Source organism: Enoplosus armatus, chromosome 24 (assembly GCF_043641665.1).
Source record: "Enoplosus armatus isolate fEnoArm2 chromosome 24, fEnoArm2.hap1, whole genome shotgun sequence".
NCBI lineage: Eukaryota > Metazoa > Chordata > Actinopteri > Centrarchiformes > Enoplosidae > Enoplosus > Enoplosus armatus.
Genome location: NC_092203.1, coordinates 3575076 through 3599833, shown reverse-complemented (window position 1 = coordinate 3599833; position 24758 = coordinate 3575076). Strand labels below are relative to the sequence as shown.

At 45.6% G+C, this 24758-nt stretch overlaps 1 protein-coding gene across 2 annotated transcripts; it reads right to left on the bottom strand.

Annotated features, from left to right (window-relative positions):
- Window positions 1–14763: 14763 nt before the first annotated feature.
- ndfip2 (Nedd4 family interacting protein 2) lies at window positions 14764–23840 on the bottom strand. 2 transcript variants are annotated; one of them, XM_070930528.1, is made up of 8 exons: window positions 23684–23840; window positions 20031–20259; window positions 19598–19728; window positions 18930–19017; window positions 18442–18566; window positions 18178–18244; window positions 17943–18054; window positions 14764–17863 (listed from the first exon to the last, which is right to left on the bottom strand). In XM_070930528.1, the coding sequence occupies exons 1-7, from the start codon at window positions 23708–23710 to the stop codon at window positions 17951–17953; spliced, it is 771 nt and encodes a 256-aa protein (XP_070786629.1). In that variant the 5' UTR covers window positions 23711–23840; the 3' UTR covers window positions 14764–17863; window positions 17943–17950. The 2 variants fall into 2 exon arrangements, with proteins under 2 accessions (XP_070786629.1, XP_070786630.1); XM_070930529.1 differs by having other exon boundaries at window positions 14764–17853.
- Window positions 23841–24758: the final 918 nt, after the last annotated feature.

The following is a 24758-nucleotide window of genomic DNA, read 5'->3' as shown; positions in this document are numbered from 1 at the left end:
AGTCTAATCATAGTCCACACTTTAGTTGGCAAAAAGCAGCAAGAACATCACTGTTTTTTAAATTTCCATGAAAAGTGTAAATAGCGAATAGTCACATGACCGTAATCTACAAACCTCAACTAAATGTGAAACTTATTCAAGTTAAGAAGCTAACAGTTACATGATGTGATGGTTCTGATTCGAAAATATAATCTTGATTGTATAAGCCTTTATGTAAGCTGCTCAGTAGTACAGTTCAAGTCAGTGTGTACCCAGGCTGCATTTACACTACAGGCCAAGTTAGAAAAAGCCCCAACATATTTTCTAATTATGTTCATATTCAAATATTGTATTTTATGAAGTACCAATGCAGGAAAACAGTGTAAAAAGTAGCTTTTAACAGAACTCAGGTTTGCGTCCTACTTACTAACAGAAGCTATCAGTGTTGAGCACAGTCTTTAACCATTTCTTAGCTGCGCCTTAGCTGTCATGCTCGTAAAGTTCTAAGAATACCACCAAATATGCAATATGCATGTTTGAGCTAAAGTTAGCTATCCAATGACCAGTCATTAATCTTCATGATGGAAGAAGGCAACACCAGGTGGTTTTAATTGGCAGGTTTCAACTTTGGCCTGATGAATACTTAAAAAAAAATAAATAAATAAAAAAAAAGAGAACATTCCTTAAACAAAACCCACGGATTTAACTTGGTTTCATTATGCATTTGATACCAAAATGGTCCATCTGCTGAGACTGTGATAAACTGTGATATTGTGTCAATATAAATAAGCGTACAAAGCAGTATTGAGGACATTCAAGCAAAAACATTCCCTTGATGGCAATAAGCGCTAGGCAGAGTTTAAAATGTACTTCTTTTTGGACTTATTAGTGTACCTAGTCGTGTGAGAAACTACCACAGCACACTAATTAATTCATTTCAAGTTCTGTTGCAGCCAAAATGTATCATGTATCATAACTCATCATTTTCTTCTCAGGTCGAAGCCAGCAGCGGAGTCATGTGTCTCCAGTGTCGGTTGGAGTTTAGTTGATGCGCGTTGTTGCATTTATCTGATCTGGTTTTGCTCCACGTTACAGTCAGACGTAGGATTCTTCAGCAAACACAAGCTGGTCGAAGTCTGGTTCCGCCCGCGGGGTCGCTGCATCTCTTCAGCCACTCCCTGCGGCTCTCCACCAGGGCGAGCGCCACCTGCTGGCTGCTCTGGGGGTTGCTGAGAAGAGAAGTAGTCCCTCATTTCTTTGGTGGCTAAGGGGGAGAGGCAGAAACGGGCCTCCGTTGTCCCTCCCTGTGAATCCACCTCAGTAACCTTCAGTCCTGGGTCGCTGGGCAGCCTCGCCCGCGTGAGGGCGGCGGTTCGGTCCGCGACCTGCCGTCCAGGTTCCGACATCCGGCGCGGCACTCCTCCTCCACGGAGCGAGACTTGCTTTGCTTGAAGAGGGAGAGTGACGGCCCACTCTGCTTGTAGAATAAAGATGGCGGCGGCTTCTTCAGCTCGCTTGCTTCACTTTCTGCTGCGTGTCTGAGGTCGGCGGTGCCCCCTCCGGCGTCGGCAGCACGGCTGAGCTGCCTGGCAGTTTGCGGGGAGTCTGAGGAATGAAACCAGGGGGATTTGGGAAATTGGAGACTCCCTGTAGAGCGGTGGTGGGAAGGAGGGCTGGATGAGTCCTGTTTAAGATGTCTGAGCTTGTGGGGCTCCTGGCCAGGCCTGCCCCTTACATGGCCCCCTCCTCCTCCTCCTGCATCTTTTGAGGCTCTGCAGGATGGTTTAGGCTTGGGTTGGCTGCTGAAGATTGGCTTCCTCCGCCCCTTTCGCCTGGTTTTCCTTTGCCAAGTGTGAGTGACTTCTCAGTGGATCCCCCCTGTTTGTGGAAACATATACAGTGCATTGACAATGATTCAGAGCATTTCAAGTACATCTCATGACCTGGGTAACTCTCAGCGATGTTACAACAAGTGTCATATTTTACGGGTTATGGTATAGTATGGTTCTAGGATGGTATCTGATATAGATTTGGATGGGCTCCCACATTTTTCTCTGGCCGTTGACCCCCTTTTTTCCGTCAATGCCTGGAGTTCCCTCGTGGTTTTGGTGTTTTAGTTTTTGGTCTGGCGTTATCTGCTTCTGAGGTTCCCTGTTATTTGAAAATACTCACTTCTTGTTCCCACAGCCCAGCCATGTAATGGATTCCCAGTGGTTTGCCTCTGGTGGTCCCCGTTGTGTAAGTAGTGTCGTGGTCTAAAGGCAGGGTTGGATTTTAATCATCCATTGGCTTTGAGTGCCCCACAGACGTGCTGCACTTCCTCCTGTTCTCACCACTGATCTTGTGTTGTAAGAGGTGGTTACAGTTTATATTGAGGTATCCATTTGTGGGGGATTTTCCTGTCACACTTAACTTGAACGCAGGTGTCTAGGACCGCAGCTTACCGCCCTGTTCCCGCTCTAAAAAAAAAAGGTCTAAGAGCTTTTATGTACCTTTTTATTTAAAGCTACAGTAGGTAATATAATTGAGTTATAATTTTGGCCATTGCATGTCACTAATAATATTTAAGTAAAGGGTTCTTTTAAAAAAGTGTGTGCCTGCGCACCTGCCCCCCTCTTGTATTTATTTTTTTTTAAAACTGGACCCGGTCTGAATCAAACAACTAATCAGAGTATTATTGTGTTCTGTCTCTTGATTCCTCCCTTCCAGCTGTTCCGAATCACACTCCAATCCAGAGGTTGGAGCTGTTTGCCAACTGCCATTCCTCCACCGTTGTTTTACCCGAGTCAGACATAACGAGCCGGGCGCCCTACAGTCAACCTTTGTAACTGAGCAGCCGATCGCATCGCTCATCGCTAACCTTGCCGTGAACTTAAGCTACATGTCGCCTGCAGTAACGTTATTTTGCCACAGTTATATCTAAATAACGTAGCAATGTTAGAGCTACATGGTTGCTGTAGTTAGAGCATGCTAGTGTCCATGTCAATATAGTATTGTTAGACTAATAGAAATAATGTTACTTTAATAGCAGAGAGTAAAGATAGAGGTTTATTGTTAGCAGAGGTCACAATACATTTGTAAGGATTGCTAGGTTACATAGAAAGGCTAAATAGGCTATAGCTCTGATTTGGCAAGCTTTTACCATAAATAATATTTACCGAATGAAACGGTGCCACAGCGAGCCTAGCTGCTCCTTCTGTGTTTGTTTAACGGCAGTTGGCAAACAGCTTTTTACGTGCATTTCCGCCACCTTCTTGGATTGGAGTGTGAATCAGAACAGTTGGAAGAGAGGAATCGAGGCACAGACCCCCTTATTTGTACACAGTTGGCTAGTCATGTGTTAGCTAACTGAGTATTTACTTTAAAACAAAAAACCAACTTGAGCCAGTTTGAATCAAACAACCAATCACAGACACACCTTTTTTAAAGGAAACCTTTATTGTTAGTGATGTGCAATGATATCACCCGCTGTAACTTTAAGTCTTCTGCCCTTGGGTACAGCTTTTTCCAGAGGTCATTGGAGATGACTTCTTTCTCCTTCCACTTGTTTGGGATCGCTTTAAGTCTTGCTGTGTTGGATCCAACTTAAGTGTAATATGTGTTGTTATCCCTTCGAAGCGCTTGAGCTTCATATGTCACAGTATCCATCCCAACTATTATAGCTGTTGTAGCTGCGATGGATACTGTGACATATGAAAGTCGAGCTGAAATCCCTCTGAGTGATACCAACATTTATATTACACTTAATGTGGCTCTAACGCAGAAAAACACGCTTGATCCTAAATGAGTGGATTGAGAAAGCAGTTATCTCCTATGTCCTCTGAAGGAAGTTGTATCTGATAACGGAAGACTGGCCCAAGTTTCATGGGCTGGCAAAGGTACATAAACAGAGGTCTCTGAGACTTACGCTATCCAGCATTGGTAGTATTCAGTGGGCTAAATTCCTTTTCCGGTGTCATATTATCATATTAAGAACAATGGGTATTTTATCCAAAAGACCAAAGACTCAGAAGCGTTCTGTCACTTAGCTGCAGTCTAATAACCATTAGTGCTTCCTCAGCCGGGATGCCAATAAACAGTCCTTCGACATCAAAAGACACCAGTCTAACACCTTTCCCAGTTGTAGCTAACCTGCACGTGGAATATTTTGAACAGCCCCCACCTGACATCTGGTACAAGGACGACACTAACCCACACATCAGCAAGACGGTAAGCTGCTGTTCATAGACACACGCAAAGTGTGATGGGAAGATAAAGACCAGTGTACAGGAGAGTCTTTCTCACAGATAGATACCTCAACTGTCACCACCATTCCTACACAGAGCAGAATAGTAGTCCGTGAGTAAGAGGAGGGGGACAGTCCAAGCCAACAGGAATGGACGTTTAAGGGACCAGAGTGGGACCACCACGTAACATTACCAGCTACCCGGACACTTTGCTTCATGTCATTTCTGTGTCAGAATTAAAATCTTTTACAAAAAGATGATTGAAGTTAATTATGAATTAGTGTAACTATATAGTTACATAATGCCGGACACCTCAGTCTCCTCCCTCTTGGTTCACCTGAGGCCCTAAAATGTGAATTTTGTGGGCGTCCCAGTACAGCGGACTGCTGCTGGAGCATTAAATAATGAGGTCCTTTCTTAATGTAAGACACTGAATCCTCGGGTCTCAGTCCACTCTCTTTTTCCCCTCTACTAATCATCTGCCTAAATTTGATTGAATAATAAAAGACGGTCACATAGCTAATAAGCTTGGGCACGAGAAACTGGAATAAAGGCAGTTCAGATATTTATAGCTGCTTCTCATAACGGTTCATTCATGTTCCCTCCATGATGAATTGACTACTGTAAAGATTATTTTTTGGGCATTTTGCCCCTTGAACGTATAATGACAGTTGAGAGAGACAGCAAAGGGGAGTTACAGGGTGCCCACTGCTTAAATGTTGTTGAGTGATGGATCCTCATGAAATGGAGTTTTGAAGGCCAAAAGGGTCAAGACCACAAAGAGACACTGGTTTTGCGTTTGTCTGTTTGACTGGTCCTGTAGCTCAGCATGTGAGGAGACTGCTTGGGAGCTCTGTGGTTGAGGGTTTGATCCTTACGACAGTCTGTGAGTTTTGAAGTCCAATGTCCAAAGGAAAGAGTTAAAACCACGAAGAGAATAGGACAAAGTGTCTGCTCCGACAGCTCAGTGTGTAGGGTGAGCGCTTTGTGGTGCTGAGGTCGGGAGTTTGAGTCTTACGGGTGTCAGTGAATTTTAAAGTCCAATCCCCAAAATGTAAAGATAAATACGCCCGGAGAAGTGGTACAAATGTGAAAGGGACATGGTGTAGTGGGTCTGTTGGTGTCTGTCAAGTACCAGCATGTGTGTTCGAAGCCCACTTGTCCCTGGAGCAATCACATCGCGGTGGGTGGGTGAGAGGGGCTGATATATCCCTCCGGGTGTTTCAACCAATGGAAACTGGGGGTTATGAAAGGGAAAACAAATTCTGACAGAGGTTTTGTGCGGTGCGGTGCGGTGCAGGGCGCCCTGCTACTAGCGCCCTGCTACTAGCGCCCTGCAACTAGCGCCCTGCTACTAGCGCCCTGCTACTAGCGCCCTGCTACTAGCGCCCTGCTACTAGCGCCCTGCTACTAGCGCCCTGCTACTAGCGCCCTGCAACCAGCCACAAAAGCCCTGCAACTAGCGCCCTGCTACTAGCGCCCTGCAACCAGCCACAAAAGCCCTGCAACTAGCGCCCTGCTACTAGCGCCCTGCTACTAGCGCCCTGCAACTAGCGCCCTGCAACTAGCGCCCTGCAACTAGCGCCCTGCAACCAGCCACAAAAGCCCTGCAACTAGCGCCCTGCAACCAGCCACAAAAGCCCTGCAACTAGCGCCCTGCAACTAGCGCCCTGCTACTAGCGCCCTGCAACCAGCCACAAAAGCCCTGCAACTAGCGCCCTGCAACTAGCGCCCTGCAACCAGCCACAAAAGCCCTGCAACTAGCGCCCTGCAACTAGCGCCCTGCTACTAGCGCCCTGCTACTAGCGCCCTGCTACTAGCGCCCTGCTACTAGCGCCCTGCTACTAGCGCCCTGCTACTAGCGCCCTGCTACTAGCGCCCTGCAACCAGCCACAAAAGCCCTGCAACTAGCGCCCTGCTACTAGCGCCCTGCAACCAGCCACAAAAGCCCTGCAACTAGCGCCCTGCTACTAGCGCCCTGCTACTAGCGCCCTGCAACTAGCGCCCTGCAACTAGCGCCCTGCAACTAGCGCCCTGCAACCAGCCACAAAAGCCCTGCAACTAGCGCCCTGCAACCAGCCACAAAAGCCCTGCAACTAGCGCCCTGCAACTAGCGCCCTGCTACTAGCGCCCTGCAACCAGCCACAAAAGCCCTGCAACTAGCGCCCTGCAACTAGCGCCCTGCAACCAGCCACAAAAGCCCTGCAACTAGCGCCCTGCAACTAGCGCCCTGCTACTAGCGCCCTGCAACTAGCGCCCTGCTACTAGCGCCCTGCTACTAGCGCCCTGCAACCAGCCACAAAAGCCCTGCAACTAGCGCCCTGCAACCAGCCACAAAAGCCCTGCAACTAGCGCCCTGCTACTAGCGCCCTGCTACTAGCGCCCTGCAACTAGCGCCCTGCAACTAGCGCCCTGCTACTAGCGCCCTGCAACCAGCCACAAAAGCCCTGCAACTAGCGCCCTGCTACTAGCGCCCTGCAACTAGCGCCCTGCAACTAGCGCCCTGCTACTAGCGCCCTGCTACTAGCGCCCTGCAACTAGCGCCCTGCAACTAGCGCCCTGCAACCAGCCACAAAAGCCCTGCAACTAGCGCCCTGCAACTAGCGCCCTGCAACCAGCCACAAAAGCCCTGCAACTAGCGCCCTGCAACTAGCGCCCTGCAACTAGCGCCCTGCTACTAGCGCCCTGCAACCAGCGCCCTGCAACTAGCGCCCTGCAACCAGCGCCCTGCTACTAGCGCCCTGCAACCAGCGCCCTGCAACTAGCGCCCTGCAACCAGCGCCCTGCTACTAGCGCCCTGCTACTAGCGCCCTGCTACCAGCGCCCTGCAACTAGCGCCCTGCAACTAGCGCCCTGCAACCAGCGCCCTGCTACCAGCGCCCTGCTACTAGCGCCCTGCTACTAGCGCCCTGCAACCAGCCACAAAAGCCCTGCAACTAGCGCCCTGCTACTAGCGCCCTGCAACCAGCCACAAAAGCCCTGCAACTAGCGCCCTGCAACTAGCGCCCTGCTACTAGCGCCCTGCTACTAGCGCCCTGCAACCAGCCACAAAAGCCCTGCAACTAGCGCCCTGCAACCAGCCACAAAAGCCCTGCTACTAGCGCCCTGCAACCAGCCACAAAAGCCCTGCAACTAGCGCCCTGCTACTAGCGCCCTGCAACTAGCGCCCTGCAACCAGCCACAAAAGCCCTGCTACTAGCGCCCTGCTACTAGCCTCTTCCCTTGTGTAAAGCAGCTTGTTTGAGCTCATTAGCTCAGTCTACCCAAAATGTAAGGATAAATACGCCCAGAGAACTAGTAAAAATGTGAAGGGGACATGGTGTAGTGTAGTCTGTTGGTGTCTGTCAAGTACCAGCATGTGTGTTCGAATCCCACTTGTCTCTGGATCACTTACTAACTGCTTTTTCACTAGTGTCTCCCTTGTGGATCTATGTTGCAAGAACAACAGGGCTGTTCAAGCTTATTAGTTACCTTTTATTATTCAATCAAATGCAAACTCAAACTGTGTTCTAGCATTAACTTCTTTGGCAATTTGAGCTACAGTGGCTCTGTTGGATCGGACCGTCCCATAACCCTGTCGCCGGTTGGACCACTGCACCCCTCAAGACCTGCAGTTTTGGAGATGCCCTTGTCAAACCCTAACTAACCCATTTTTCCATGATGAAGCACACATTTGCTTTCGTCCAGAGTTGCATTCATTTTCCACCAAGATCTTGTATTGATGATGGGAGAGTTGGACCGCTGCGCAAAGTCTTCTCCAGCACATCCCAAAGATTCTCAATGGGGCTGAGGTCTGGACTCTGTGGCCAATCCATGTGTGACAATGATGTCTCATGCTCCCTGAACCCCTGACCCACTCATTCACAATGTGAGCCCAATGAATCCTGGCATTGCCCCCACAGGTTTGTATGGTAGGTAGGCACAAGGCATGATGGGTGCATCACTTCATCTGCATCACTTCATCCGCCTCTCTTCTTACCCTTATCCAATCTTTCCGATTAGCCTCACTGATCAGTGGTTTTCTTAGGGCTCAGCTGTTTAGTCCCAATCCCTCGAGTTCCCTTCAGTGATCTCCGATCACGATCATCCAAGAGTTTGTTCTGACCACATTTCTTCCTCAAAGATGATGGTTCACCACTATCCTTCCAGGTTTTAATAATGCGTATGACATCATTACTTTATATACATAACTCATATGATCAACCAATTATTAAACTTGTCAATTGGCAAATAACTACCACTAACTGAGATGATTAACTTAAATGATGAACCATAATTTCACTGCTGTAATAAAAAGTATTTACTCACCCCAGTCTTGTCCTCTTCTTCCTTTTCCAAGTTGTCTTGTTGGGTTAGTGACAGCCTCCGGCCTTTCTTCAGCCAGGAGTTTGGGTGGAGGCCTATGCAGCCTTTCAAGGTCCCCCAGTTGAGTGGGTCTTTGAGTGGGGAGCCCTTTGGACAAGTACCCAGGTCTGGATGTCCACCAGAGGTCAAAACAGAGCTCATGGTGGAGGGTTTGGAGGGAACAGTTGAGGAGGAAGAGCTGGAAGGGAGATGTGTCTTGGTTGGGTAAAGCCCCCGTCGGGTCGCCCAGGTGTGGTCGCTGCCGAGGGAGTCGAGAGAGTCCAGGGAGGAGCGGGTCGGTGCAGGGGAGGTGGGGGTAGAGGAGAGGCTGGAGGAGCTCGCTTGCACAGCTGCGCCCCTCCTGGTCTGACCTTCTTCACCATCACCATCACCATCCTCACCAGTGAGTCCATCGGTGCACCCTGAAGCAAACGGCTGAAACTTGCCGCCGTCTGTGGCGACCGTCCAGGGACAACGAGTCCAGCGTGGAGGAGGTATCCACAGTCGGTGCGTCCTGGCCGGGGCGGGAGAGATCTGGGTCTTGTCTCCTGCCTCTGGTTCTCCCCAGTGGGTACAACTTCAGACCACACGGACTCTCAGTTTGGGCCTGCTGCATATCTGGGTCCGTGTCCTGGTCGTAGTCGCTGAATGTGAGGATGGAGTCCAGGCTGCCTTGTAGTGGTTTGGGTTTCAGGTGCCGTCTGCTGCAGAAGCCCGGTGACCCCCCGCTGCTGTTGTCCAACTCGTTCTCTAGACTGTCGTAGGAGGAGTCGGTCAGAGGGTCCAGCCAGGAGTCTAACGGTGCAGAAGGAAAGGGGAGACAGACGCGCACTTCATGTAATATTTAACCTTTTAAAGATATACTGAAATAAAAAACACATTTTGCAAATTTATTAAAAGTAAAACACTCAAATATCGCATTCTATTCCCATTCTTCTTTGCACATCCTCTCAAGCTCAATGAGGTTGGATGGGGAGCGTCGGTGCACAGCGTTGTTGTCCTGTTGGAAGGTTCGCCCCAGTCTGAGGTCCAGAGTGCTCTGGAGCAGGTTTTCGTCAAGGATCTCTCTGGACTTTGCTGCATTCATCTTTCCCTCGATCCTGACTAGTCTCCCAGTTCCTGCCGCTGAAAAAACATCCCCACAGCCATGCTTCGCTGTAGGGATGGTGTTGGCCAGGTGATGAGCGGTGCCTGGTTTCCTCCAGACATGACGCTTGGCTTTCAGGCCAAAGAGTTCAATCTTGGTTTCATCAGAACAGAGAATTTTGTTTCTCATGGTCTGATGGAACCGTCTGGCCACGCTACCATAAAGGCCCGATCGGTGGAGTGCTGCAGAGATGGTTGTCATCTCCACAGAGGAACGCTGGAGCTCTGTCAGAGTGACCATTCTTGGTCACCTCCCTGACCAAGGCCCTTCTCCTCTGGGCAGCCAGCTCTAGGAAGAGTCCTGGTGGTTCCAAACTTCTTCCATTTACGAATGATGGAGACCACTGTGCTCTTTGGGACCTTCAATGCTGCACAAATGTTTCTGTACCCTTCCCCCGTGGGACCTTATATAGACAGGTGTGTGCCTTTCCTTTTCATAGCAAAGGCTGTGAATACTTATGTACATGCGATATTTGAGTGTTTTATTTTTAATAAATTTGCAAAATTGTCTAAAAAACATTTTTCACGTTGTCATTATGGCATCATTATGTAGAATTTTGAGGGGGAAAAAAGAATTTAATCCATTTTGGAATAAGGCTGTAACATAAACTGTGGAAAAAGTGAAGCGGGATGAATACTTTCCGGACGCACTGTATGTAATCCCTCTCCAATAAAAGACTTTAAAAACCTGCATCTCTCTTGACTTGAACAAAACATTCGCGTTTCTGTACCTGATCCCATCTCATCTGTGTTGAGTCTTTGTGGCGGTCCTCCAAACAGGGAGGAGGGATCCTCCCCCAGGATCTGCTGACAGTGTTCAATCATAAACTTCACCAGCTCACAAACCTGCAGCAGACCAGAGGAGGAGAGGGACCTGAGATTTAACTCGTGTAACAAACTGAGTTTCAGTTATAACAGTGTGACCATTGTTATCGCAATTCGCAATGTTCATTGTCCTGAAGTGTCCAAACTTTTCAAGGCTACTTGTGTTACAATGCTTCATCGCCTTTCTGCAAAGCTGCTTTGAGACATTCCTATTAGAAATGCTTGGCACGATTTAGAGGCGTCACAATACACTCGTTAACACAAAGATCTTGTTCCAAAAATAACAATCAGTTGACAGTTAAACCAGCTCAACATTTGACATGTTCTATGTCAAAATCAGAGATTAGTGGAAGTTGTCCTGATCCCAGGCCAGCAAGGGGTTATGAGGTAAAGCCTGTCTGTATTTTCAGTGTTTCTTATGGCCTGCAGACAAAACGTACAAACTTCTCTTTGTTCCTGAGCTACTGTGGCAGGGCCAGTTCTATTCTAGGAAAAAGGTTGAGGTCCCCTGAGGTTCTCCTCTCTCACCCTCTTAGTCCCTTCTCCCTCCACCTCAGGGCTACCGGGCGCTCCGGGAGGCCAAAGCATGCTGGGAGCGATGCACACTGACAAATTGAAGCTTGTCATCTGGTTCTCGTGGGCGTTGCCCTGGACACCGAGCAGCATGGCCAACAGGTAGCGTAGCAGCAGGGCGTTTTCTTTGGGCAGACGACCAATCATCCTGCAGAAAGACAGGAGAAAATGGTGGATTAGTCTTTAGACAACAAATGCTGCCTCTGGAAAGTCACGACTTGGTATGTGCATGTTACCTCTGTATGTCCTGCACTTGCTCTTCCTCCTCCAGCACGTCCATCCATTCTTCATGCAGCTCACAACACAACAAGCTGCCCGGGATGCTGCGCAAAAAATCCTGAAAACATGCGCAACATCAGGAAATCACACCAAGATGATGTCTGTCTGAAAATGTAGCGCTCACAATAAAAAAACTAAATTGAATGTTTTGGGTCGTTGTCCATCTGTACTGTGAAGCGCCGTCCAATCAACTTTGCTGCATTTGGCTGAATCTGAGCAGAAAGTATATCCCTATACACTTCAGAATTCATCCGGCTGCTTCTGTCTTCTGTCGCATCATCAATAAACACTAGTGACCATGGTCCCTTGAAAAAGAGGCGGCTGCAAATTAAAGAGCTGCAATTCCAAAACCCTTCCTCCAATTTGGATGTAAATACTCTCAAATTACAGCTGAGAGTCTGCACTTTAAGCCTATATTGATTATATGACTGTATCCTGAATATGTTTTCGTAAACAGCTAAAATAACAAAACTTGTGTCACTGTCCAAATATTTCTGGGCCTAACTGTACATTGAATTGGATGAGTGTTCACTTGCTTTAGCTTTTGTGCTTACAGATGTGGGTCAGTAAGGTAACTAACACAGTGACACCTAAGGGGATGTTTTCAAATCTAACTTGAACTAAAACAGACACACACGCGCGTTCTGTCCCACCTTAAAGACTCCGGCGATGATAAAGACGTGGTCTCTCGTCAGAGGAAGTTGAAACTGTCTGGCGTCCAGAGAGTCCCGCAGCTCCCTGGCGGCCCGAGCCGCGTCCATGAACCTTCGTGGTACAGGAACGCCAGCATGTCCTGGTGAGGAAGTAACCATTACATTACATCAATGACCTCCTCCTCTGCATTCATTTGTTTCTCAGTCTTGAAGAATCAGTGACATCTAGTGGTGAGGTTGAAGATTGCAAATGAAAACCCCCTCCACTTTGGACTCGATGGCTGCCATTCTACTATGAAAGACAGTTTGAATGTCCTCCACACAGTGCTAGTGCTAGCCTGTGGCAGCCAGTAGCGCACTCACTTGAGGAACTGTGGAACTGTCCTCTTTTCACTGAAACTACTTGATCCATGTTGCATTGAGGCTCTGTATTTTACTGGGTTTCTGCACAGTAGCCTTTTGTATTTTTCCATATATCATTTAAATTATATATTTTTCCAACTTTCTTTGATTAAGATTAATTGTATGACCTTCCAGTAAGTGAAATAACAGGGACATAAAAGCATTCCTCAAGGATCACTGCTAAATTAAACTTTGTCTAAAGTCTTGTTGTTTATGTCGCTCAGACCTGCAATAACTGGTTTTGGCCACTTGAGGGCAGCAGAGACAACAACTTGTTTGGAAACAGTTGCTCATTTACACATTCAGCAGTCACAGAGCAATGTTGTCATTCATTTGGAGTTGTGTTTGGTTCTGATGAATGTTAAGTTCAATATTCACGCTCTGTTTCTGTTGCCTTGTACTGCTGGTGTGTATTCTACTCATGGCCGATAAACAGGAATTAATATTAACTTTAATCATATTGATTTCAATTAGTGGCAGTTACATGAAATTAAGTTGTAATCTTCTGATACCTGCAGTTTGCGGGTTAGAGGAACAGATAAGAGAGGGGAAAGGATGTACCAACCGGTAACTGGTCTCTATCTTTGACCGAGTGCAGTTAGGACATCTGCGTTTGTGTTTACACACCACTGCCAACACCTGAACGCTGTCTCATCATGTATACACACTTTGTTTCAAAGTTTATGGTTATGGTTAAAACATTTCAGGATGCAACAGTCTGTTGTCCAACTAGTGACCTGAACAGGCTGTAATGCTCATTATGTAGTTGCAAGGAGCAACACTTTGTCCTATTCTGCTTTTCTACAAACAGTACCAGTAATTTCACCACAAGGTGGTGCTAGAGGACATGTCACACACTGTCCAATAAAAGTGACACGAACGTCCTCCCGTTAGATTTGGTCTCGTCGGTTGATACTAGGCTTGTTCTTCAGCAGGCCGCAGATGCACCAGATACATGGAGTGAAGACCGCGTTGCTGTTAGTACTAATACATATACTGTTATATACTGAGACTGTCTGTTTATGCCTTTCTCTCCCCCCTTAAGGTTGTTACAAAACGTCTGTGGGACTGTATTATCCAAGGAGGAAGAGTGTAACTTCTGGCCTTTCAATGGGGGGGGGGGGGGTTGTATTTTGACATAAATATGAAAAATATATTCATTTCAATTATCCACTTTTATATTTGTTCAACTTCTTTGTAAAGTACTTTGGTTACTTTTGTTTTTAATGTGTTCTAGCCAGCTTAAAGTCAATGCAACTCAGAGAGGGTGGCTGACTGGTTTGCAGTAGAATATAACGTGGAACTGTCCTCTCACCTCGCCAGGTTGACTCGAGCTTTCTGTCCCCCGCTGAGCGTGGCTCCTCTGTCCCCTATCAGTGTCAGGTCTCCATCCGGGATCAATAAAGTATTTCTGATTCTGAAACACACTGAACCTGTGATATATATTCAGAAAGGGTTAGCGAAATGTGAAGCCTTCACTTCCTGCAGGCAGGTCAGGATCAACAACAGGGAAATTTCTTTTTGAAGCATTTTTCCAGACATTGTGACAGAAGGAGCCAAGGCTAAGTCAGTATGTCTGTCCGAAATCATTAAAAAAGCATGTATGTATGTTCTCTAAATGGCCATAGCCTTTTTTTAAATTCATTAATTCATAAATGGCCCTCTGCTGCCACCCTCAGGAATGCCACAGTAACAGCAGGTAAACTGGCTTATCCCGGTCAACAAGTATGAATGAACAGCCTTTGCCTAATAAATGGCTGATATAACTAAACACTACTTCACATATTGGAACAATCATATGTATATAACATCCTAGTGCTTACTGATTGGCCTAACCTAAATGTTATTTTGAGCAGTTTGACTAAAGATGACCCATGAGTTTCCTGACGTGTTGGAAAGGATGAGCAACGAAGTTAACAGGAAGCCAAAGACACATACATCATATGCTTGAGTTAGGAGTTGGAGGAAGACACTGATGTTTTGACCCAAACACCCTAAAGGAACCACTACAGGAGCAGTATTTGGCGCCATCTAGTGGACTCACTGAATACAAACTAATATCTCTGATATTGCATTAATGCAAAACAAAATCACTTGTTTATGTCTACTACACCTTTAGAAGCGATAATATGAACAATTTGAAGAAATGTGGACCTTTGATCACAGTTGGTGAAAAAGAGCAAACCACAGTGTGTTTTTTTCCGTTTTGCAGAGCCGCGGTTTTATCATCTTCTCTTTCCCATAATTCACTTCTTCACGTTCTACTTTAAATGATAGCAGAAGCTCATCTGGGTGGCTTAAAAAAAAAACGGAATCAAAACAGAATCCATACAACATAATTTGGCAGGCTTTTGAACTTTATTGGCTTTTTTTTTTTTTTTTTTGCAAGACATGATCTGTCGATGTAATTCCAGTTACGATAAATGCATAACAACGGTTTCAGAAGATGTTACGAGGACCATCTTGGACAACGACAACAATTACTTGGCTGCCGTCTCATTTTTTTCTTCATTTATTTACAAAGAAAGAAACGTATTTGTACGGGAGTATTATTAGTAGGGCTGGGCGATATAAAGCTGAACATTTTATCAAGACACAATGTTTCACTTTTGTTTTTGTTTTTATGATCGATAGCTCATTTTTAAAGACCCGTTTTTAACAAACGCCAGGAGGAAAAAGGGTTGCATTTACTCACCAGTGCTCCACGCTGTTTCTGTTGGTGTGTCGCACGTCGATGATGCAACCGAACAACACACCTGTTTGCTCCGTCATCAAGGGATACGATTGGCTGTTTAGGAACCGGGGCGTATTAGGTTGTGCTTTAATGCGTTTAAATGAACACTGTGTCAAACTACTTCCTTATTGCTGTTGCTGACGTGTCTATCGCTGTGGTTCTATCGCCCAGACCTACTTCATCCTAATATTTACCCCCGCTGGTTCCGGTGGATCGATCATGCGGCAGCAGAGCTTTACTATGTTGATATTGCTGAAAGAGGCTTTAGTGGGATATGACCAGTCAAAAGAAACAACTAAAAGCATTAAAAACAAAACAAAATAAAGTTGGGCAATACTTAAGCTGTCACAGTTTAGGCTAAAAGCGATGAAACAAGACACACATTAACAATATTATCATTTTGAAAAAAAAAAGAAAAAGTGCAAAAGGCAAATGATCCATTTGGGATGACTAAGAATTCCAGTTAAAAACTTGGATGGCTAAGACAACTTTCCTCCTCTCTTCCTCTTCTCTCTACCCACCACACCAAGTTAAGCAGATTCACAAATCATACTGTACAGAAGTTCTTCAAAGTGCAAACATTATGAATTGGCATAAGCTGGTATATACATTTCATTTTCTGGATGGCAAAAAGAATTTTAAAAAAAAAAGCATGTTTTTCTTTGTCCAGTCGGGCTCCATTTTCATGCCGTGTACTCCAGTAACCACCCCCCCCCCGACTTCATCACTGTTACACATCTAATTGCATTGCTCTCAGTTAGTCACGGTATTTAAAAAAAAAAAAAAAAGAGAGGCGTTTTTCTCGACACAGAAGCCGCCTTCCCAATAGGAGCTACATCACCAAAAGCTCCAGCAAAAGAAAAAGGAAAAAAAACAAACATTTTTTTGGAATCTAATCATCAAGAAAATCCCAGTGAGGGAACCATGTGCTGGGTTTCTCTAAGTCATGCAGGACATGCAGAACCAGCCACATTTGAATTAGTTTTATTGCGTTGCATTTTCCTCCAATTTACTGGTAATTAAAATAAGTTGTTGACAAGTGTGTACAGCACACACACACTTACTTTTGTCTGTGCAGCTTGTTCAATTAGCACCTCACTTCATCAAAAAACAAAAAAGGGAAAAAAAAAAAACCCCACTGATTTCTCCAAGGAGCCTCCACGGATTAGCTGCGCTCCTCGGTAGCTTACAGGTACTGTTCTGCCAGACTTGTTGGATAAACTGAACCCCCAGGTTAACAACAGATGATTACGTTCCGGTTTTGGTAGTTAAGCAGGCGTATTTGGAACTTCTTCTTTTTTTTCATTTTTCTTTGATTCAAACAGAAAAAATACGAACCAGAGCTGGAAATGTAGCCCGCCTCCTCTGAAAATGTCATGATAGAAATGTTTTTACTGCATAGGTCAGGTGACAATTATTATTAAAAGGCAAAGAAGGGGGAGGGGGGGCTATTTCTGGAGATTCAGATGGTTCATCCAAAGTCCAAATATGACTGATTGGTTGTCTCAGAATTAATTGGACATTAAGACATATTTACAGCTGATCACAGTAAAGCAGAAGGTTGATGAAATCAAACATCTTTCCATCTTGGCTTCTAAATTTGTTTTAGGGGCCGGAGAGGCTGAGATGTTAGTAGGATACACCGTCAACTACAGCGGGACTGATTTTCCCTAACCAATGACAAGAGACCAACGTATCCATCGGAATCTGGACAACAGCATGGCGGCGGTGTTAGTCCCGCCCGCGGCGCTCATTGGATAATCACTTTTTAAACCGAGAAACCGTTGTTTCGTGTCACGATGCCAGACCAGAATCAGTCAACTCAGTGGAGTGGGCGGATTCAAAGGTCTGGACCCAGGCAAGAAAAATGCTACATCGCGGTTAAAGCAAAACACCTCAACTTAAAAAGGTGGAATGGCAAAACTAAAACGAAACATACGGATCTACAAAAGGCCGCACTCAGGAGGAAATCCTTACAAGATCTTTGTCGCAAAACGTCGGAGGGGACATACGATTATAGAAGGTTTGAAATAGGTTTCCACTTCCTACATATGTTCTATTTTTAAATTCCAAATGCAACTTTATAGACATAGAGGTTTTGTCATTCAATCATAAGCTGATAACACTGTTTGTTTACTCAGGTAAAGCCATATCATAGCACAGGAGCTACAGTAACTTAGCTTCCTTCTATCTCTAGGTTTTTCCTACGTTTAAGACATCGCTTGACTGAAACAGCTTCATTGTGCTTTCACTTAGTGTTTCTAGTGTCTCGTTTTAGAGCAACGCCCTCCATGCAAAGCGTCGGCTGAATGTGCCTCGGGTAACTTGAGGTCATGCATCTCAAAAGCGCTCCTATTTTTGAGAGACTTGACGCACGCGTGAGACCGGTTTATTCACGCGATCCTAGTGCAGACTGCGTTAAGAGCTTTGAATCAAAGGAAAATGAAAAACAAAAACAAAGCCAGGGAAGAGGGAGCTGATCATCAAAGACTTGGGTTGTTTTTTTTTTTGGCTCGGTTCAGAAGTGGAGCCTTCAGAGTGAGTCGTGTTATGCTTTTAATGAGCCTGGTAACACTTTCTCTGTACTTCTTTCCTTCATCCCTTCCCCGACTCCTCTCTTCACTGCAAGGCTCCTTGGTCAGGTCATTCGAGGGGGAGGGAAGGAACTTCACATTGGAAAGGAATGGTGATGCTGTGGAAACCTGTGGGAAGACAAATAAAATCATCAGGGCAAGCGGCGATACGGTGATGTCTTCTTTAGATCGTCAGAAGAGATCTGACCTTAGTCTTTAGTAGAGGAAGAAGAGGCGTGTTCTATGAGAGGTGGCCATATTCTCTGACATGTTGCGGACTTTAAGGTAGTTGACGAAACCCCTGAAGAACAGCAGGAGGCCTGTGGAGGGACAGGAAGGTTCACTTCACAGCACAGATCTCCAGCAAAATAATGCAAGATTAAGGACTAAGAAGATTAAGGATTACAAACGTTCCGACCCATTTAACACAGTAAAATACTCACCGAGCAACAGGAAGATCCACCAGAGCCAGTATTGACCGTTGAAGTAGCCAGTGAAGTAGTCGGAGAACTGGAAACAGAGACATACGTCACTTTCAGTTAATACACTAGATATGAGTATTACAAAGTAGCCATAATACTACACTGTTTGTAGGAGCCAGTGTTACCCGGTGTCCTCAAAATAGTCACTTTTTTAAAACGTAATTTCCTGAAAAACACCAACTAAACTCAGCACAGATATTAAAAGAAAACCAAAAAACAACAGACCCTGACAATAAGAATCCACTTGATTAGGGAAAGTCCGAAGCCGCAGATGGCTCCGTAGCGTCCTGCGATGGTGTTGGTCAGACAGAAGGACAGGCAGAACCCGATCCAGTTGAACAGGAAGGCCACTGGAGGGACAAACACGGTCATTTTGCTCCACAACAACAACAACAACAACAACAGAGCGACTTTCAGAGACGGATGGCAGATTAGGATTAATAACAGGAAAGGAAAACACAAGATGTTGACGTTATGATGCGCTATAGACCTTTACAGGGTGTATTTGAATGACACCAGATTTGTCGGACGTTAACTTGACGTTGAAATAAAATGTCATACGTTGACAGATTAACACATGATCCGTCACTCAGGGCCTTTGGCCATGACTCCAGCTTGCTTATCAACGTTTGACACGTTAGCAAACGTTGTTCAGGAGCGCGTCTTAATCTCCTGCTGACAAACGTGTAACACAAAACATGAGGCTGGCTTACTGAAAAAGGCCAACATGAAGATTCCATCGTTCCCAACTCGAAGCTGATCAGCGTCGCTGAAGTCATCTCTGGGAGGGAATTCATCATCCTAAGACATGGACACACACACACACACACACACACAAGCAAACAAACCACATGTAGATATAACAGAAGTTTGGTTTAAGTAACAGACACACCTACTGCACAAAGTCAACAGATGATGTTTGACCTCCCTCTTGATAAATGCTGAGTCAAGTCTGAAAAGGACTCAGTGTGCTGCGACCAATAGCTGCTGTCCAGCACTCTTAAGGTCATAATATGTAGTTCAGCACGTAAGAGGGGTGTTCTACCAATTCTGGTAGAACAAATAGAGGAAACTTCCCCATCAAAAGCCTTCAGCAAATGTACTTGTTTTTCTCTCATTTACTTAGATTATAAAATTCTGACATGATAAAAAAAACATCTACATGTGTCAAGAGGGTGTGGTGGTTTAGATGTAGCACGCTTGGATGTAAACCCCACCCATGTAAATAAAAGGACACAGGACATGCAAGAATAGCTTGTAAATATTATGTAACCCAGGTCTGAATCTGTAACGCTCCCACGGAAGGACAAGAGGAGACTTAGGAATTCAAGAATCAAGGATAAGTGTTTGTGTGTGTGTGTGTGTGAGCGGTCGTTCTCACCCGTGGCATCACCTCCACGGTGGAGGTAGCCATGGCGGCCGCTTTGGCCTTCTCCGCTTCGTCATACGTGGGCAGTGAGGTGGCGACGCTGTAGGGCGGAGGCACTGGGAAGTCACTTCGGAAACTAGTCTCTGCAGGACCGATGGAGAAGGAGGAGGCTCGGTTACAAAGGAAAGAAAGGGGAACCGCATGCAGTATCTGGCTCAGCAGCTGCCAGTAATGTGGTAATGCTGTCATGGAAATTAACACTGACTCATGAGTAAAGACACTCCGCAAAACTGCCAGAAAACTGCTGCTGCTGCTATTTCAGGACGCATGCAACCACACTTTGGAAAAATAAAGTTGCTGCTTAGAAAATGTACATTTAAAAAGGAAAAGGGACTATTAGCAGTAGACAAAGTGGATCCTCAAATCAGATTCTTTCTATACATACCGGGTGCTGCAGCGGTTGCTCCCAGGTCAATGGAGGCGTAAGGAGGTGGAGGCGCCTCTGCCTCCCCCTGAGTCCTCGACCCCGATGCTTCCCCTGCTTCTGGGGCAGGCGCCGGGCCAGCCTGGGCCTGGCTCTGTTCCTGGCCGGACGTACCGGCCTGGGCTGTGGCAGACGTGCACGGCTGCTGCTCGCTGGTCGAGGCCTCCGAGCAGTCATCCTCATTGTGCAACTGGAGAAGGGGATGGGACCGGGGGGGGGGGGAGTTTAGAGGAGTGGGCACAAGCAGATCAGCTGATCAGTCAGCCAAAAAGCATGGCTGCTTGAGGGGATGTTCACACAGTTCCAAATTTCTAAAACTGGCATCAATCTCTTTCTAAAATCTAAGAAAAAGTACGACTGTGTAAAGAAAATCACAAAATACGGACCTTAGCTGACCGGATTATGTGACCGTAGATGATTCTCAACCAACCAGAAAGCAGCAGCCGTAAAGTTGGTATTCATTGGCTGCATTTGGGGGATTTCGGCTCAGTGTTTTATAGTCGCACATCAGTACTGTTTTCTGATAGCAGCACCGACATCAGGCAGCCATTATGTAAGGGAATGAGCTTTGCACAATCTGTTTTTGTTTGTCGGCACAAAATGTGGTCCGGGCAGAGCTGAATGAGTGGGTTGACATGGGCACAACACAATATTTGAACAGGAACAACTTTCAGTGACACACAGTATGTAATGGGCTACATCTTATAGGCACATATAGAGTATATGGCACATTTTATTCCAGTATTTTACATATTATTCATATCTCAGTCTTAAGAGGAAGGTCAGTGTCTTCAGACAGGTTATTTCACTTGCACTTCCATATTTCAATGGAAGGTGTTCACCCCGTGTCATAAGTTTATCTGGGATTTGACCCAGGTATAATGCTACAAAAGGACAACTTCTATTCCAAATATCTGGCTAATTGTCTTAAGAAAAAGAAATTATAAAACGTCAAAACCAGAAAAGATTTTTACCCCACTGCCTCCATCAGTCGTTTGTATTCTATTGTATAATCTGGATATTAGGCATTTGTTCAATGTATTTAAATTCAGTAACAACAAAAAACATAGGGTCGCTTTTATTATGAAGCAGCCACAGGGGTGGCGACTTTAACTGCTATTTGGAAGCGTGTGCCGGAACAAAATGACTGGCATCGTACATATGTCTGCTGGGTGGTTTGCCCTCAGCAGAATGTTTGACAGAGACTACGTATGTCAACACAGGAAGGTCTCCCGAAAAGTGATACACATGTAATCAGTTAATGAGCGTCCCCGCTACAGCTGACAGAGTCGGTTACAAACTTAAGTACATTCATTTTCATCGACCAGAGCGCCAAACGCCTTCTGAAATTACAGAGGGGCGATGGGAACATGGCGGTTACGGACGGGGGTGGACAAAGTGAGGGAGTGATTCCTCCTCGCCTTCTCTGTGACTTCCATCAGGGTGCCTTTGAGAGAGTTCACTTAAACCCAACAACAATCCACTGTGCCATCTTGTGCTCTATAATGACAGTGAAGCTGATACCGACCATGACAAAACACATCTTCTTGCTTTTTAATCCTATACCATCAGGTAAAAACTAGCAGCACACATACGGCTGTGGCATCTCACCTTGAGGATAATGCTACACAACAACCACAGACTAATCGTGTGTTACACAGCTAACGTGGCTGAGCCAGTTCAACTTGTCCACGGCTGAACAGCGTGAGTGAAAAGGCTGTTGACTTGTGTTGACACATCAAACATCACAACCCTTCTGTCAGTCAAATACCTCCATCGAGTTTGCAGTTTGTGAGATAAGGACGGTATCTGAAAAGGTTGATGTGGTGGTGCCTAACCGCTGCAGGCAATTTTAGTTTTAGGTTTTAAATGTGACTGCCAGTAGGTTGAAACCGATTTATTTATTTATATGGTACTTCTGAATTCTAATTATCAGCATTATAAGTATGTTTAAGTGGGGAGTTCACCAAACCAAAAATTATTTTCAACATTTTCCATGACATCAAGATTCTTGATGTGGTATGACACCACCGGAAACAGGGAAACACCCTTTGTAATAACAACTGACATCAGACCAGCCTCAGATGACTAATAACAGGAGAGCTTCACTAACTACATGAAGCTGAAAAGAGAAATACAGTCATAAATAAGAAAGAAATTTGTATTTCACCACTGCAGATAAACTTCTCAACAACAAAAAATAATCAATCCACCAGGTCGATGTGCAAGGCAGCGAGTGAATGAGTGGCTGACAACTGGCTCAGAATCAAGGACAAAGCATAACGCACCCCCGCGCACAGGGGATTACATAAAATCTTCACAACATAGCCACAAGCCTCCTCGTGTGTGTCCAAATATACCCAAAAGTCATGCAGGCCCGCTCAGAGCAGCAGAGCCCCATGCTTGCAGAAATCTGAGAATGATTTCGAGAGGAAAGAGACAGCTGGAGGGCAAAATGTGGGGAGGAATGAAAAGTGTGTAAGCGTAGGCACAATGACATGAAGATGGGGCTGTCTGCAAGCCACAACATCAGATCACTTTTACCAGTTTGGCCTGAATCGGCTGAGCTGTGCAGTGTCCTCAAGAGTCTGCTGTCCAGAGGTTGATTAACGTGTGCTGTGTTGGAAAACTGGGTTATTGTTGAAATCTGCACTTTGCTCACGGTTGAAAAGTTAGAGCACAACACTCATTTGCTTTGGCTCGCACCAAATCCTGTGGGATTATCACTCACATACCCGGAACCACAGGCATCCGAGCACAAAGCGGGCTTTATCTCAAAAAGTGGCCAGAACTGTTTTTCCCCAAAACTTCTCAGCCACTGGTGTTACTTCACGTGCCTGGCAACGCTTTCAGAACGGCAATAAACCTCCACATGTTTGATGTCGATCAACCCAAACATTCACCACATCTTTTCGAAATTCAACACCCAGATTGCTGCGGACTCGGACTGGGAACACACATTTCACTGCCATGAAAAACTCCTAATTTCTCAATAAGACTTACTGCTAGGAGACACAAGTCATACCTTGGAAAAGTTACTTCTTATGATACGAGTTCATAGTTTAATTCCCTTCACGGGCCTCTTACTAGCCCTTTGGACTTGAATACTTCACAGGGGTGTTTGCTAATCTTAAATTATAATATCATTTGGTTAAGAGGCTCCAAAAAGTCCCTTTAAACCACAACAGATATTAGCTAGCTAATCAATTCCGCTGCTAGCTAACACGAACTCGAAGCTGAGCTCGTCAGCAGCCGCGTAACCAGGTGGAATAGTCAGCAGGTAAATGTACCTAAGAGAAGGTTTATCAAAGTGTGCAACACCGTTTATAAAAGGACGTGAACTTTTCGAGGCCTACAAGACGAAATCTTGGCTAGCTAACGGTTGCCTAGCCGATGCGGAAGCTGCCACAGCAACGACAATTCGAGGAAATAAATCCAGCCACAACACAACAGACGTAACCACTCAGAAGCCAATAAACAGGGGTTGACTTTCGCGTATACGTGATTTATCAAGAAAACATTTAGCAACGCCGGAATTGTAGCAAGGCCTCGTTTCCCGTGACAGACAGGCCGAGCTATCAAACGGTGTTTTGATCTCGCCTGTCCACACTCACCACTTGGTATCGGCTTGCTGGATCCATCCCGGCGAGATTCAGCTGGCAGGCAAGCCAGCCGAGAAAATGAGGAGGAAGTCTAACTTGTTGTTGCTCCTCCGTCTGCGTTCCGGCCAGGAGACACTTCTCCCAAACAACGCTGAATGCAGGACGCCGAGCGGTGACAGAAATGGCTGCTATCTACAGGGCACTCGCTTAGAAAAACACCGTTGTTGGCAAAGCGTTGACCAACACAGTCAAGTTCCTCCTGAAACCTCACACTTCCGATCAAGTATTTCAAAATAAAAGAAATACTACAAAACTATTACTACTATTCAAAATGAGTTACTGAGTGTTAAAATACTACACTTTGGTAGATTCTGTTTGAATGTAATTGATCTGATCCTTTTTGTAGAATATATTTTTCAGGTGTAACTGTTCGATGAACTGTTCCTGTTAGGCGATAACTTGTTATCTGGGCGTTTTATGTTGAAGGCGGAATCCTCTCTTTCAGTCTGACACTGGCTGCCTTGATCCTTGATGCTGGGGGGGGGGCTGATCACGGATTTCTACGGATTGAGCAAGCGTGATGACGCAAATGCACACAAAAATAGCGACAAACTGGGCCACTGGGTGGAGCCAAAGCTCACTTTTACCACTGAACCACCGCGACCTGCTTTCCATGATGTTTCAAATCATGAAAACATTATACATGCCTCTGTCTCTCAAAGACATATGGGTGGCCTGTCACAGAAATGTAAATAATTCCAAAGTTACATCAAATGAGTTATATTTAAAGCGTAGCGTAGTTCTTTTTCTTTAAATGTTAATGATTAAAGGCAGCAGAAATAGGCCAAGGAGAAGAGATTGGCAGTAGGCCTATCTGCTCGAACAAGACTTCATCAATCACAGCCACAGTTGTAGCACAGATAAAATAGACATTCTGAAGCTATATAATGTTGATGTCTCTGTTATTATATTTGAAAGCCTTAAAGTGAGACTGTAACACTTTTCTACAAGTTAGCATGACAACACAAACAAGAATCCATAACCGTGTTGCATGTTTACACTTGTCACAGGTAACATCCCGGTCACT

What these genes read in the sequence shown, in the direction of transcription:
- ndfip2 (XM_070930528.1), bottom strand. Translation starts at nt 23,710, where the DNA reads ATGGATCCAGCAAGCCGATACCAAGTG. An exon ending in CTTCATGTTGGCCTTTTTCA is followed by an intron (nt 18,567 to 18,929) that starts GTAAGCCAGCCT and finishes TTGTCCCTCCAG; the next exon opens with TGGCCTTCCTGTTCAACTGG. An exon ending in AGTGGATTCTTATTGTCAGG is followed by an intron (nt 18,245 to 18,441) that starts GTCTGTTGTTTT and finishes CTCTGTTTCCAG; the next exon opens with TTCTCCGACTACTTCACTGG.